Here is a 12,278-nt window from a genome sequence, read left to right on the forward strand (position 1 = left end):
AAGAGCGTCTGCTAAATTACTAAAATGTAAATGTAACATTTCAACCTCGTTTAGCATGATCTATTCCATTATGGCATGATTCCAATATTTGTATTATTTGCAGGACTTTCAATTAGATACCTTTATTTTGAAGGCAACCCGCAAATTCCACTATTGTGGCTAATCCTTATTGTGGCTAGGTCAAAATTTTGTGAACGTCTTAAATGATTATGTGACGTACAGTCATATTCAGGTCCTGATTGGTCAACAAGCTTATTTGACACGTCAAATAGTGTTATTTGACAGTGTCTTTTTTGACACGCAAAGAACCAAACAGCGTTCCATAAATACACAGATAGTCACGGTGATGTCACTGTACTCATGAGTCTCTTCTCCATGACCTGGTCTCAGGGCACTGCTGCTCCTGTCATCACAGACAGACAGACACACACACACACACACACACACACACACACACACACACACACACACACACACACACACACACACACACACACACACACACACACACACACACACACACACACACACACACACACACACACACACAGACACACACACAACCTGACCTAAGAGCACAACAAAGGCATGTAGAGTAATAACATTCATTTTATTCAAAATTATTCAATTTACAAAGAACCAAAACATGTTCACATATCAATAAAATCTGTATTAAAAACATGATTGCTATATGAAATGTATGAGTCCACAGAACAAACTTTAACAAGAGCACTATATTATAGACCCTGAGTATGGTAGAGGTGATATATATATATATATATATATATATATATATATATATATGAGTCAGAAACGTCAGCGCTGCCATTAGCATTCAATACATACGTCTGTGTAGTAGTTTCAAAGTTAATTTGTTGATGTTCAGGCAGTATCCATTCTAGCTCCTGTAGTTCTGGAGTCGAGGCATGAGCTGCAGTGTTCTCTCTGTGGAGGACGACAGGCAAACAGACAGACAGGCAAACAGACAGACAGGCAAACAGACAACAGAAAGAAAACAGAACAGATTGAGATTAAAGACACCAACAAAACATGTCAGACAGTAGAGAGATAATTCTACAACCACCATGGTTGTGTGAAATGACAGGCTGTGTGTGTGTGTGTGTGTGTGAGAGACTGATGGTGTGTCTGAGGATGTGAATGGGTGAAAAACGTAGGGCTCTCTGTCCTACTGAAAGGCTGAGTGATGGCATCGCCGCTGATGAGCAAACTGGGAACTGAATGAATGGGAGAACAGTGATGTGTGTGTGTGTGCGCCCTGGAAGTGATGCATAGCGTCTGGGCAAATTTATGTAAAGTGGAGAGGAGCTCATTTGGCTGCTCTCCACCCTTAACGAGCCACAGGGGTGTGAGTGTCTGAGTGAGGAGTGAGTGTGTATTGGGGGGTAAACCAGCGGTCATTAGTAACACTTACCTGCACTGGACACAGAGAAAGGGTGGTGGAGGTGTGTGTGTAAGGACAGACCCCTTGCTGTGGCTCAGGAGGGTTGTGTGTCTGTGTGCCTATATAAGTGTGTGTAGAGTGTGTGTGTATAGGGTGTGTATATAGTGTGTATCCACCCCTAGTGTCCACCCCAGCCAGCATGTACTACGGCCAACCCAGCCAGCATGTACTACGGCCAACCCAGCCAGCATGTACTACGGCCAACCCAGCCAGCATGTACTACGGCCAACCCAGCCAGCATGTACTACGGCCAACCCAGCCAGCATGTACTACGGCCAACCCAGCCAGCATGTACTACGGCCAACCCAGCCAGCATGTACTACGGCCAACCCAGCCAGCATGTACTACGGCCAACCCAGCCAGGAATAACCAATGATGCAGGCAAGGCCCCAAAGACCTACTAGAGACTAGAGCTGGGATGAAGGGAGGGTTGAGGGAGAGAAAAGAAAGAGAGAAGAGGAGAATGAGAGAGGGGACAGAGAGAGGGGGGTGAAAGAGAGAGCTCCAGAGTCCATGTAAAGGGAGAAAGATACACTGAGATGGATGGAAAGAGAGTAAGTCCATGTGTGTGACGTGTGTGGCGTGATAGCTAGCGTTAAGGGAGGGCCAGGCAGGTTGTCTAGATGACACAGCATCAGGTCAAAGGTCATAGTTATTTCCTGGAGAAGAGCAACTTAATATGAACCAAGACAGACATCGAGAGAGGGATGGCAGACGAAGAGAAAGTGAGGTTCTGGTGTATTTTACAGTTGTTATTTTCCTGCTATTTATTTAGAAATGTCATGGTACTATGTAATAATGATGTAATAACCATCTATTTGGCATTAGGAAGATAGTTGTTGACATTGTTAAAATAAACCCTTACTGAAAGACAATATGGAGGAGGGAAAAAGGGAATTGAAGTGGTAAATTAGTTTGTGGTGTCTGTTCACGGATTCATTGTTGGGCTTCATAACTGGACAGTGAGAGTAAACGTGTGTGAGAGATCGGGGGATCCTCTCTGTCAGTGAGGGGCAGGTGGACAGAGATAGACAGGGCGACAGGGAGAATGAGGGAGGCCCTTGCCTAATCCTGTATCTATCAGTCTGTCAACGGATAGTTCAGCTGTGCCTCCCTCTCGCCCCAAACCAAAATATTATTACCCCACTCCCACTACACATTATTACCCTCCCAGTTAAGTATTATCATACCCCCCGTATTATCAAATCTTATATTCTACTGCAGCCAGTACCACCCTCCTAAAACATTAACAAGTACACCAATATCAAGGGGTTCCCCATCACTAATATTTACCTCATGGCAATTTGTGTTTGTTTATTCTCTTTTTTTGTGTAATTCATTAAACATCATTCCTGGATTAGCGGTGGGCTATATCTGAGCTATGTCTTAAACACATGGGCCAGCTGGATGAATTCATGTGCTTACAATGATCACCACAATGTTCCAACGTTCTGTTTGATGAACCCCCCCTCCAGGTCAGGCTGTGTTCCACCGGAGCCAACATGGCATCCACAGAGACAGTTTCCTGACCTCTGTAGGACACGACCCTGAACTGGACCATAACCTTCCTGGTCACTGTATGCCCTCTCACCTGTGACCTCTGACCTGTCGGCAGGGGGCGTGTCCGGAGCGTCTGCATCCTCTGGCGAGCTGGAAAGGGAGATGAAGGATGGCAGCTTGGTGTTGTTACGACCCGAGGACGAGGGTGTCGATGGATCTGCCTGAGCCAAACCCTCTGCTGCTTGGGCCTGAGGGAGAACCACTGACAGGCTGGTCCTGGAGGGAGGAGAAAACATACACTGTGATTCATTCAATCTGTACATATCTGAACAAAACAGCTGTTATATATTGTATTACTTTTGTCTATTAACTTATTGTTACATTTCAAATGTTCATTACATTTATTCCATTCCACTTTCTAACGAGTAAAACTGGTTGAAATGATATTGAAACCACTTTTGCACATTGGGTTTATTGCTTGATTATCTTGACCGAGAGCCTGTGTCCTGACCTCTTGGTACGGGCCTTCTTGGCCGGGGTGGCGGAGGGGCCTGTAGTTGCCCTGGCGTTAGGAGTGGTGCGTTTGGCCCTCTGACGGTGCTGGAGCTTACAATGGGCCCCTTGGGGACAGGAGCCAGTACTGGAGAAGTCTGAACACACCAGGGTGTGCTTCTTCTTACACTGAGGAGGACAGAGGAGAGGACAGACATAAAACACAAAGGAGTCTAACAGATCACAGGAAGCGGACATGGAATGTGTGTGGTGAGTTACTCTGTGTTTCAGGTGTGTGTGTGGCGGTCAGAGTGTGTGTGTGTGTGTGTGTGTGTGTGTGAGAGAGACAGTCAGAGTGTGTGTGTGTGACGGTCAGCGTGTGCAGGGCTGACACAATTACCATATAACCATTAAACCAACGGTTATAAATAATGAAAATAAAATATATTTTTTAAAAAGGTGCAGAGCGACCAGCTGACTGAAAACGGGACGGCCAGGCATTTGTGCGGTTGGCAATGTAACTGGTAAACTCATGGGTACACTCGCAATGGCTGCCTGCCAGAAATAGAGCGAGGGGTGGAGGGGTCTGCAGATCGAGTTTCCTGGAACACTTTGGACTCCAGGTCACCCCATGATCCCTGCAGCCCTGGCACCCCTCTCCTCTCCCTGATGAGGCACCTTAACTTCTGCTACCCTCACCGCCCATACCCCCTGTACCCCTAAGTCCCAAACCCCCATCACATCCATGTCCTGCACCCCAGGGACCAGACCAGGTTAGATCTTACACTCAGCTCACTTTCAGCTTTTAGGAAGAGGCAAACCAAAACACTCACAAACGCATGGGAAGTCTTGATTTGGACAAATTCTATATGTTTTTATGCCCTAACGTAAACATTGGCGCCATTTGGAAAATGTAGCAAGGCCTGTCTGTCTCTATTACAGTATCGGTCTGTTCCAATTCAACAGTCTGAGGAGGGGCAGATTTTCAACCCTTTACATTCTAACTGATATCCACCCAGGGGCTATAGTGCTGGTCTATAGACCAGGGAATGGGACCATACAAAGACTTAGAACAGTTTAGAGCCTTTCTCCAGTATAAGGAGATCGGGGGGAGGGGGGGAATTGAGCTAAAAGCCAAGTCCACTAAGACTCACAGCTGTCTCATACATTGTCATTTTCATAAAACACACTGAAGAGAGAGAGCGAGAGAGAAAGAGCGAGAGCGAGAGAGCTGAGAAATTGAAGATTTAAAAAAAAAGTGAAAGTGGACAGAACATCTTTATTCCACACCAAGTTAACAATTTTCCACTTGATTTAAGGAATGCTGGGATGTCTCAGGGCCCTATTAGAAGAGCTCTCTCCACTGGGCCCCAAACCAGGACCAGTCAGCACATTTACCATTATAGAGAGAGAAGGGGGAAAGAGGGAGGGGAAAAGGAGGAGCGGCTGAGAGGAAAGAGACACAGAGGAGGGTGGAGAGACACACGCGGATGAGGGTGGAGAGACACGCGGAGGAGGGTGGAGAGACACGCGGAGGAGGGTGGAGAGACACGCGGAGGAGGGTGGAGAGACACATGCAAAGGAGGGTGGAGAGACACATGCAAAGGAGGGTGGAGAGACACGCGGAGGAGGGTGGAGAGACACGCGGAGGAGGGTGGAGAGACACACGCAAAGGAGGGTGGAGAGACACGCGGAGGAGGGTGGAGAGACACGCGGAGGAGGGTGGAGAGACACGCGGAGGAGGGTGGAGAGACACATGCAAAGGAGGGTGGAGAGACATGCGGAGGAGGGTGGAGAGACACGCGGAGGAGGGTGGAGAGACACACGCGGAGGAGGGTGGAGAGACACACGCGGAGGAGGGTGGAGAGACACACGCGGAGGAGGGTGGAGAGACACACGCGGAGGAGGGTGGAGAGACACACGCGGAGGAGGGTGGAGAGACACGCGGAGGAGGGTGGAGAGACACGCGGAGGAGGGTGGAGAGACACACGCGGAGGAGGGTGGAGAGACACGCGGAGGAGGGTGGAGAGACACACGCGGAGGAGGGTGGAGAGACACACGCGGAGGAGGGTGGAGAGACACACGCGGAGGAGGGTGGAGAGACACACGCGGAGGAGGGTGGAGAGACATGCGGAGGAGGGTGGAGAGACACACCGCGGGAGGAGGGTGGAGAGACACACGCGGAGGAGGGTGGAGAGACACACGCGGAGGAGGGTGGAGAGACACACGCGGATGAGGGTGGAGAGACACGCGGATGAGGGTGGAGAGACACGCGGAGGAGGGTGGAGAGACACGCGGAGGAGGGTGGAGAGACACATGCAAAGGAGGGTGGAGAGACACATGCAAAGGAGGGTGGAGAGACACATGCAAAGGAGGGTGGAGAGACACATGCAAAGGAGGGTGGAGAGACATGCGGAGGAGGGTGGAGAGACACGCGGAGGAGGGTGGAGAGACACACGCAAAGGAGGGTGGAGAGACACACGCAAAGGAGGGTGGAGAGACACGCGGAGGAGGGTGGAGAGACACGCGGAGGAGGGTGGAGAGACACATGCAAAGGAGGGTGGAGAGACATGCGGAGGAGGGTGGAGAGACACGCGGAGGAGGGTGGAGAGACACACGCGGAGGAGGGTGGAGAGACACACGCGGAGGAGGGTGGAGAGACACGCGGAGGAGGGTGGAGAGACACACGCGGAGGAGGGTGGAGAGACACGCGGAGGAGGGTGGAGAGGACACGCGGAGGAGGGTGGAGAGACACACGCGAGGAGGGTGGAGAGACACACGCGGAGGAGGGTGGAGAGACACACGCGGAGGAGGGTGGAGAGACACACGCGGAGGAGGGTGGAGAGACATGCGGAGGAGGGTGGAGAGACACACGCGGAGGAGGGTGGAGAGACACACGCGGAGGAGGGTGGAGAGACACACGCGGAGGAGGGTGGAGAGACACACGCGGAGGAGGGTGGAGAGACACGCGGAGGAGGGTGGAGAGACACACGCGGAGGAGGGTGGAGAGACACGCGGAGGAGGGTGGAGACACGCGGAGGAGGGTGGAGAGACACGCGGAGGAGGGTGGAGAGACACGCGGAGGAGGGTGGAGAGACACGCGGAGGAGGGTGGAGAGACACGCGGAGGAGGGTGGAGAGACACGCGGAGGAGGGTGGAGAGACACGCGGAGGAGGGTGGAAAGACACGCGGAGGAGGGTGGAGAGACACGCGGAGGAGGGTGGAGAGACACCCGGAGGAGGGTGGAGAGACACGGAGGAGGTTGGAGAGAAACCGAGGGGTGTTGGAGAAGCAACGGAGAAACACACCGAGGGGGTGGTGGAGACACACACCGAGGGGGGGCTGGAGAAACACACCGAGGGGAGAGATACGGAGGAGGGTGGCGAGACACCCGGAGGAGGGTGGAGAGACACCCGGAGGAGGGTGGAGAGACACCCGGAGGAGGGTGGAGCGACACGGAGGAGGGTGGAGAGACACGGAGGAGGGTGGAGAGACACGGAGGAGGGTGGAGAGACACCGAGGGGTGTTGGAGAGGCAACGGAGAGACACACCGAGGGGGTGGTGGAGACGCACACCGAAGGGGGGCTGGAGAAACACACCGAGGGGAGAGATACGGAGGAGGGTGGCGAGACACACGGAGGAGGGTGGCGAGACACCGAGGGGTGTTGGAGAGGCAACGGAGAGACACACCGAGGAGGTGTTGGAGAGAGACGGAGGAGGGTGGAGAGAGACACACCGAGGGGACCATGTAAAGACACACGGAGGGTGGCGGCGAGACACACGGAGGAGGGTGGCGGCGAGACATGGAGGAGGGTGGCGGCGAGACACGGAGGAGGGTGGAGAGAGACACGGAGGAGGGTGGAGAGAGACACGGAGAGAGACACAGAGGAGGGTGGAGAGAGACACGGAGGAGGGTGGAGAGAGACACGGAGGAGGGTGGAGAGAGACACACCGAGGGGACCATGTAAAGACACACGGAGGGTGGCGGCGAGACACACGGAGGAGGGTGGCGGCGAGACATGGAGGAGGGTGGCGGCGAGACACGGAGGAGGGTGGAGAGAGACACGGAGGAGGGTGGAGAGAGACACGGAGAGAGACACAGAGGAGGGTGGAGAGAGACACGGAGGAGGGTGGAGAGAGACACGGAGGAGGGTGGCGGCGAGACACGGAGGAGGGTGGAGAGAGACACGGAGAGAGACACAGAGGAGGGTGGAGAGAGACACGGAGGAGGGTGGAGAAAGACACGGAGAGAGACACAGAGGAGGGTGGAGAGAGACACGGAGGAGGGTGGAGAGAGACACGGAGGAGGGTGGAGAGGCAAAGGAGAGGGGGTGTTGGAGAGACACACCGAGGGGGTGTGGAGAGACACACCGAGGGGGTGTTGGAGAGACACACCGAGGGGGTGTTGGAGAGACACACCGAGGGGGTGTTGGAGAGACACACCGAGGGGGTGTTGGAGAGACACACCGAGGGGGTGTTGGAGAGGCACACCGAGGGGGTGTTGGAGAGGCACACCGAGGGGGTGTTGAAGAGGCACACCGAGGGGGTGTTGAAGAGGCACACCGAGGGGGTGTTGGAGAGACACACCGAGGGGGTGTTGGAGAGACACACCGAGGGGGTGTTGGAGAGACACACACCGAGGGGGTGTTGAAGAGGCACACCGAGGGGGTGTTGAAGAGACACACCGAGGGGGTGTTGGAGAGACACACCGAGGGGAGAGATACGGAGGAGGGTGGCGAGACACCGAGGGGTGTTGGAGAGGCAACGGAGAGACACACCGAGGAGGTGTTGGAGAGACACGGAGGAGGGTGGAGAGAGACACGGAGGAGGGTGGAGAGAGACACGGAGGAGGGTGGAGAGAGACACGGAGGAGGGTGGAGAGGCAAAGGAGAGGGGGTGTTGGAGAGACACACCGAGGGGGTGTTGGAGAGACACACCGAGGGGGTGTTGGAGAGACACACCGAGGGGGTGTTGGAGAGACACACCGAGGGGGTGTTGGAGAGACACACCGAGGGGGTGTTGGAGAGACACACCGAGGGGGTGTTGGAGAGGCACACCGAGGGGGTGTTGGAGAGGCAACGGAGAGACACACCGAGGGGGGGCTGGAGGGACACGGGGGGGCTGGAGAGACATGGCGGAGGGTGGAGAGACACACCGAAGGGGTGGTGGAGAGACACACCGAGGGGGTGGTGGAGAGACACACCGAGGGGGTGGTGGAGAGACACACCGAGGGGGTGGTGGAGAGACACACCGAGGGGGTGGTGGAGAGACACGGGGGGGCGGATTGGGGTTGAAAAGAGAGGAAGGGAAGTTGAAAGAGTTGTGGAGATGGAGAAAGGTGGGAGATCAGGGGGATGAGAGAAGGAGAGAGACCGAATTGGAGGAAATGAGAAAGAGAGGAGCAAAAGAACAAAAAAGTGAGAGACAAGAAAAAGGGGAGAAGAGGAATAAGGATGGAGAATGAAAGTGAAGGTGGTACTGGTGGGGGGAAGGTAGAGAAGAGAGGGAAAGAGCGAGGGACGGATAAGGGAGCGGGAGACAAAGTGAGAGATGGAACAAGGGAAGAAGATGGAGATCGAGAGAGAGAGAGAGAAGCAGGGTTAACCCCTGAACTGCTGGAGTGTCTGCCTGCCCCATACAGCCATCATCAGCACTTTCTCCATCTATAATTACTGCCTGCTATCCATCACACAGCCGCCAGCTAGCACGCTGCGCTACACACACACACACACACACACAGGGAAAATCACAGACCTAAGCACTTCAGCTAATAGAATAAATATTAATATCCCTTTTGTTTTATATACTCATTTCTCTGTGCAATATTTAAATGAGGCCTGACAGTGTGAAAAAGCATGTGCTACACAGACACTCAGAAACAACAACAGAGACAGACAGACAGACAGCGAGCGACAGACAGAGAGCTACAGACAGAGACAGCGAGCGACAGACAGAGACAGAGACAGCGAGCGACAGACAGCGAGAGAGCGAGCGACAGACAGCGAGAGAGCGAGCGACAGACAGCGAGAGAGCGCGCGACAGACAGCGAGAGAGCGCGCGACAGACAGCGAGAGAGCGCGCGACAGACAGCGAGAGAGCGCGCGACAGACAGCGAGAGAGCGCGCGACAGACAGCGAGAGAGCGCGCGACAGACAGCGAGCGCGCGACAGTCAGCGAGCGCGCGACAGTCAGCGAGCGCGCGACAGTCAGCGAGCGCGCGACAGTCAGCGAGCGCGCGACAGACAGCGAGCGCGATAGAGAAAAAGACAAAGAGAGAGAAAGGGAAAGAGAGAGAAAGGGAAAGAGAGAGAGGAAGGATACAGGAAAGGAAGGAAAGATAGAGAAGAGGGGAGGAGGGAGGGAGGGGAGGGAGGGAAAAGCAAGGATAGAGGAGAGGATAAAGGGAGGGGGTATAAGAAAGGATAGAGGAGAGGATAAAGGGAGGGGGTATAAGAAAGGATAGAGGAGAGGATAAAGGGAGGGGTATAAGAAAGGATAGAGGAGAGGATAAAGGGAGGGGGTATAAGAAAGGATAGAGGAGAGGATAAAGGGAGGGGGTATAAGAAAGGATAGAGGAGAGGATAAAGGGAGGGGGTATAAGAAAGGATAGAGGAGAGGATAAAGGGAGGGGGTATAAGAAAGGATAGAGGAGAGGATAAAGGGAGGGGGTATAAGAAAGGATAGAGGAGAGGATAAGGGAGGGGGTATAAGAAAGGATAGAGGAGAGGATAAAGGGAGGGGGTATAAGAAAGGATAGAGGAGAGGATAAAGGGAGGGGGTATAAGAAAGGATAGAGGAGAGGATAAAGGGAGGGGGTATAAGAAAGGATAGAGGAGAGGATAAAGGGAGGGGGTATAAGAAAGGATAGAGGAGAGGATAAAGACAAAGGGAAGGAAGGAGAGAAGAGGATAGAAGTGGTATTAGGGGTGAATGTTGGGACAGGGGTGATGTCACTATGGACAGGTGTGTAAAATCGAGCACACAGCCAGGCAATCTCCATAGACAAACATTGGCAGTAGAATGGCCTTAGATCTCTGACTTTCCTCTCCAGTCAATACCAAGAGCCAGTTCTTCCAAACCTCCTGTGTAGGACACACAAGCTCACAGAACGGGACCGCTGAGTGCTGAAGCGCGTAAAAATCATCTGTCCTCGGTTGCAACACCCACTACCGAGTTCCAAACTGCCTCTGGAAGCAACGTCAGCACAAGATCTATTCGTTGGGAGCTTAATGAAATGGGTTTCTATGGCAGAGCAGCCGCACACAAGCCTAAGATCACCATGCGCAATGCTAAGCATCGGCTAGAGGGGTGTAAAGCTCGCCGCCATTAGACTCTGTAGTGGAAACACGTTCTCTGGAGTGATGAATCACGCTTCACCATCTGGCAGTTCAACGGACAAATCTGAGTTTAGTGGACGCCAGGAGAATGCTACCTGCCCCAATGCATAGTGCCTACTGTAAAGTTTGGTGGAGGAGGAATAATGGTCTGGAGCTGTTATTCATGATTCGGGCTAGGCCTCTTAGTTCCAGTGAAGAGAAATCTTAACGCTACTCCATACAATGACATTCTAGACGATTCTGTGCTTCCAACTTTGTGGCAACAGTTTGGAGAAGGCCCTTTCCTGTTTCAGCGTGACAATACCCCTGTGCACAAAGTGACGTCCATACAGAAATCCTTTGTCAAGATCGGTGTAGAAGAACTTGACTGGCCTGCACAGAGTCCTGACTCCAACTCCATTGAACACCTTTGGGATGAATTGGAACACCGACTGCGAGCCAGGCCTAATCGTCCAACATCAGTGCCCGACCTCACTAATGCTTTTTGTGTCTGAATGGAAGCAAGTCCCTGCAGCAATGTTCCAACATCTAGTGGAAAGCCTCCCCAGAAGAGTGGAGGCTGTTATAGCAGCAAAGGGGGACCAACTCCATATTAATGTTCATGATTTTGGAATGTAATGTTCGACGAGCATGTGTCCACATACCTTTGGTCATGTGGTGTATATCTGTGTAGAGGATGTACATGAGTGTGAATGTACCTTTTCTGCCACAGGGCAGTAGATCATGATAAAGAGAGAGATGGAGAGAATGTTTGTGAGTGACTGAGTGTGTACGTGTGTGTTGTACCTTCTGACCCTGAGGGCAGTACCCCCTGATGAAGTCCTGGCACACAGCAGCCCCACGGGACACGTAGACATGGCTGTAGGGACAGCTACTGTTGTTACATATACCCTTCAGGAAGTACGAACACACAGGCATCTACAGAGAGAAGTTGTTGTTACAATATATCTACAGGGATGACATACAAATAAAACATTTGAAATTGAATTGAACATTTAATTGAGGGAACGAGAGATGCAAAACAGAGAGAGTAAAGAGAGAGAAAGACAGAGTAAAGAGGTTGAAACCCTGCATGCAGAGTTCTGTAAGGTTCTCCTACGTGTCCAGAGGAAAACTACAAACAATGCATGCAGGGCAGAATTAGGCCAATATCCACTAATAATAAAAACAAAAAAAAAGAGCAATTCAGTTTTGGAAACATCTAAAATACAGTGACCCCCTCTCATATCATTTACCAAGCCCTGCAATGCCAAGAGCTGAGCAAAGAAAAGAGTCCCCTCATCCAGCTGGTCCTGGTGCTGAGTTCACAAACCTGTTCTACTAACACACTGAAACCTCAGGACCAGAACATCCAATCCAATCCAATTACAACACAATCAAAACAAAACTACATTGCTTATTGGGAAACACAAGCACAAAGCAAAATGCAGTGCTATCTGGCCCTAAATCAACAGTAAACCATGGCAAACTATTTGACCATGGTTGCT

The 12,278-nt window shown here is 52.4% G+C and overlaps 1 protein-coding gene across 1 annotated transcript; it reads right to left on the reverse strand.

Annotated features, from left to right (window-relative positions):
* Positions 1-591: 591 nt before the first annotated feature.
* LOC115158666 (zinc finger CCCH domain-containing protein 3-like) lies at positions 592-11,814 on the reverse strand. The gene is made up of 4 exons (XM_029707857.1): positions 11,578-11,814; positions 3,474-3,643; positions 3,054-3,238; positions 592-945 (listed from the first exon to the last, which is right to left on the reverse strand). Exons 1-4 carry the CDS (start codon positions 11,707-11,709, stop codon positions 899-901), a joined length of 534 nt encoding a protein of 177 aa, XP_029563717.1. The 5' UTR covers positions 11,710-11,814; the 3' UTR covers positions 592-898.
* Positions 11,815-12,278: the final 464 nt, after the last annotated feature.

The sequence above is a fragment of the Salmo trutta genome, chromosome 22 (assembly GCF_901001165.1).
Source record: "Salmo trutta chromosome 22, fSalTru1.1, whole genome shotgun sequence".
Lineage (NCBI taxonomy): Eukaryota > Metazoa > Chordata > Actinopteri > Salmoniformes > Salmonidae > Salmo > Salmo trutta.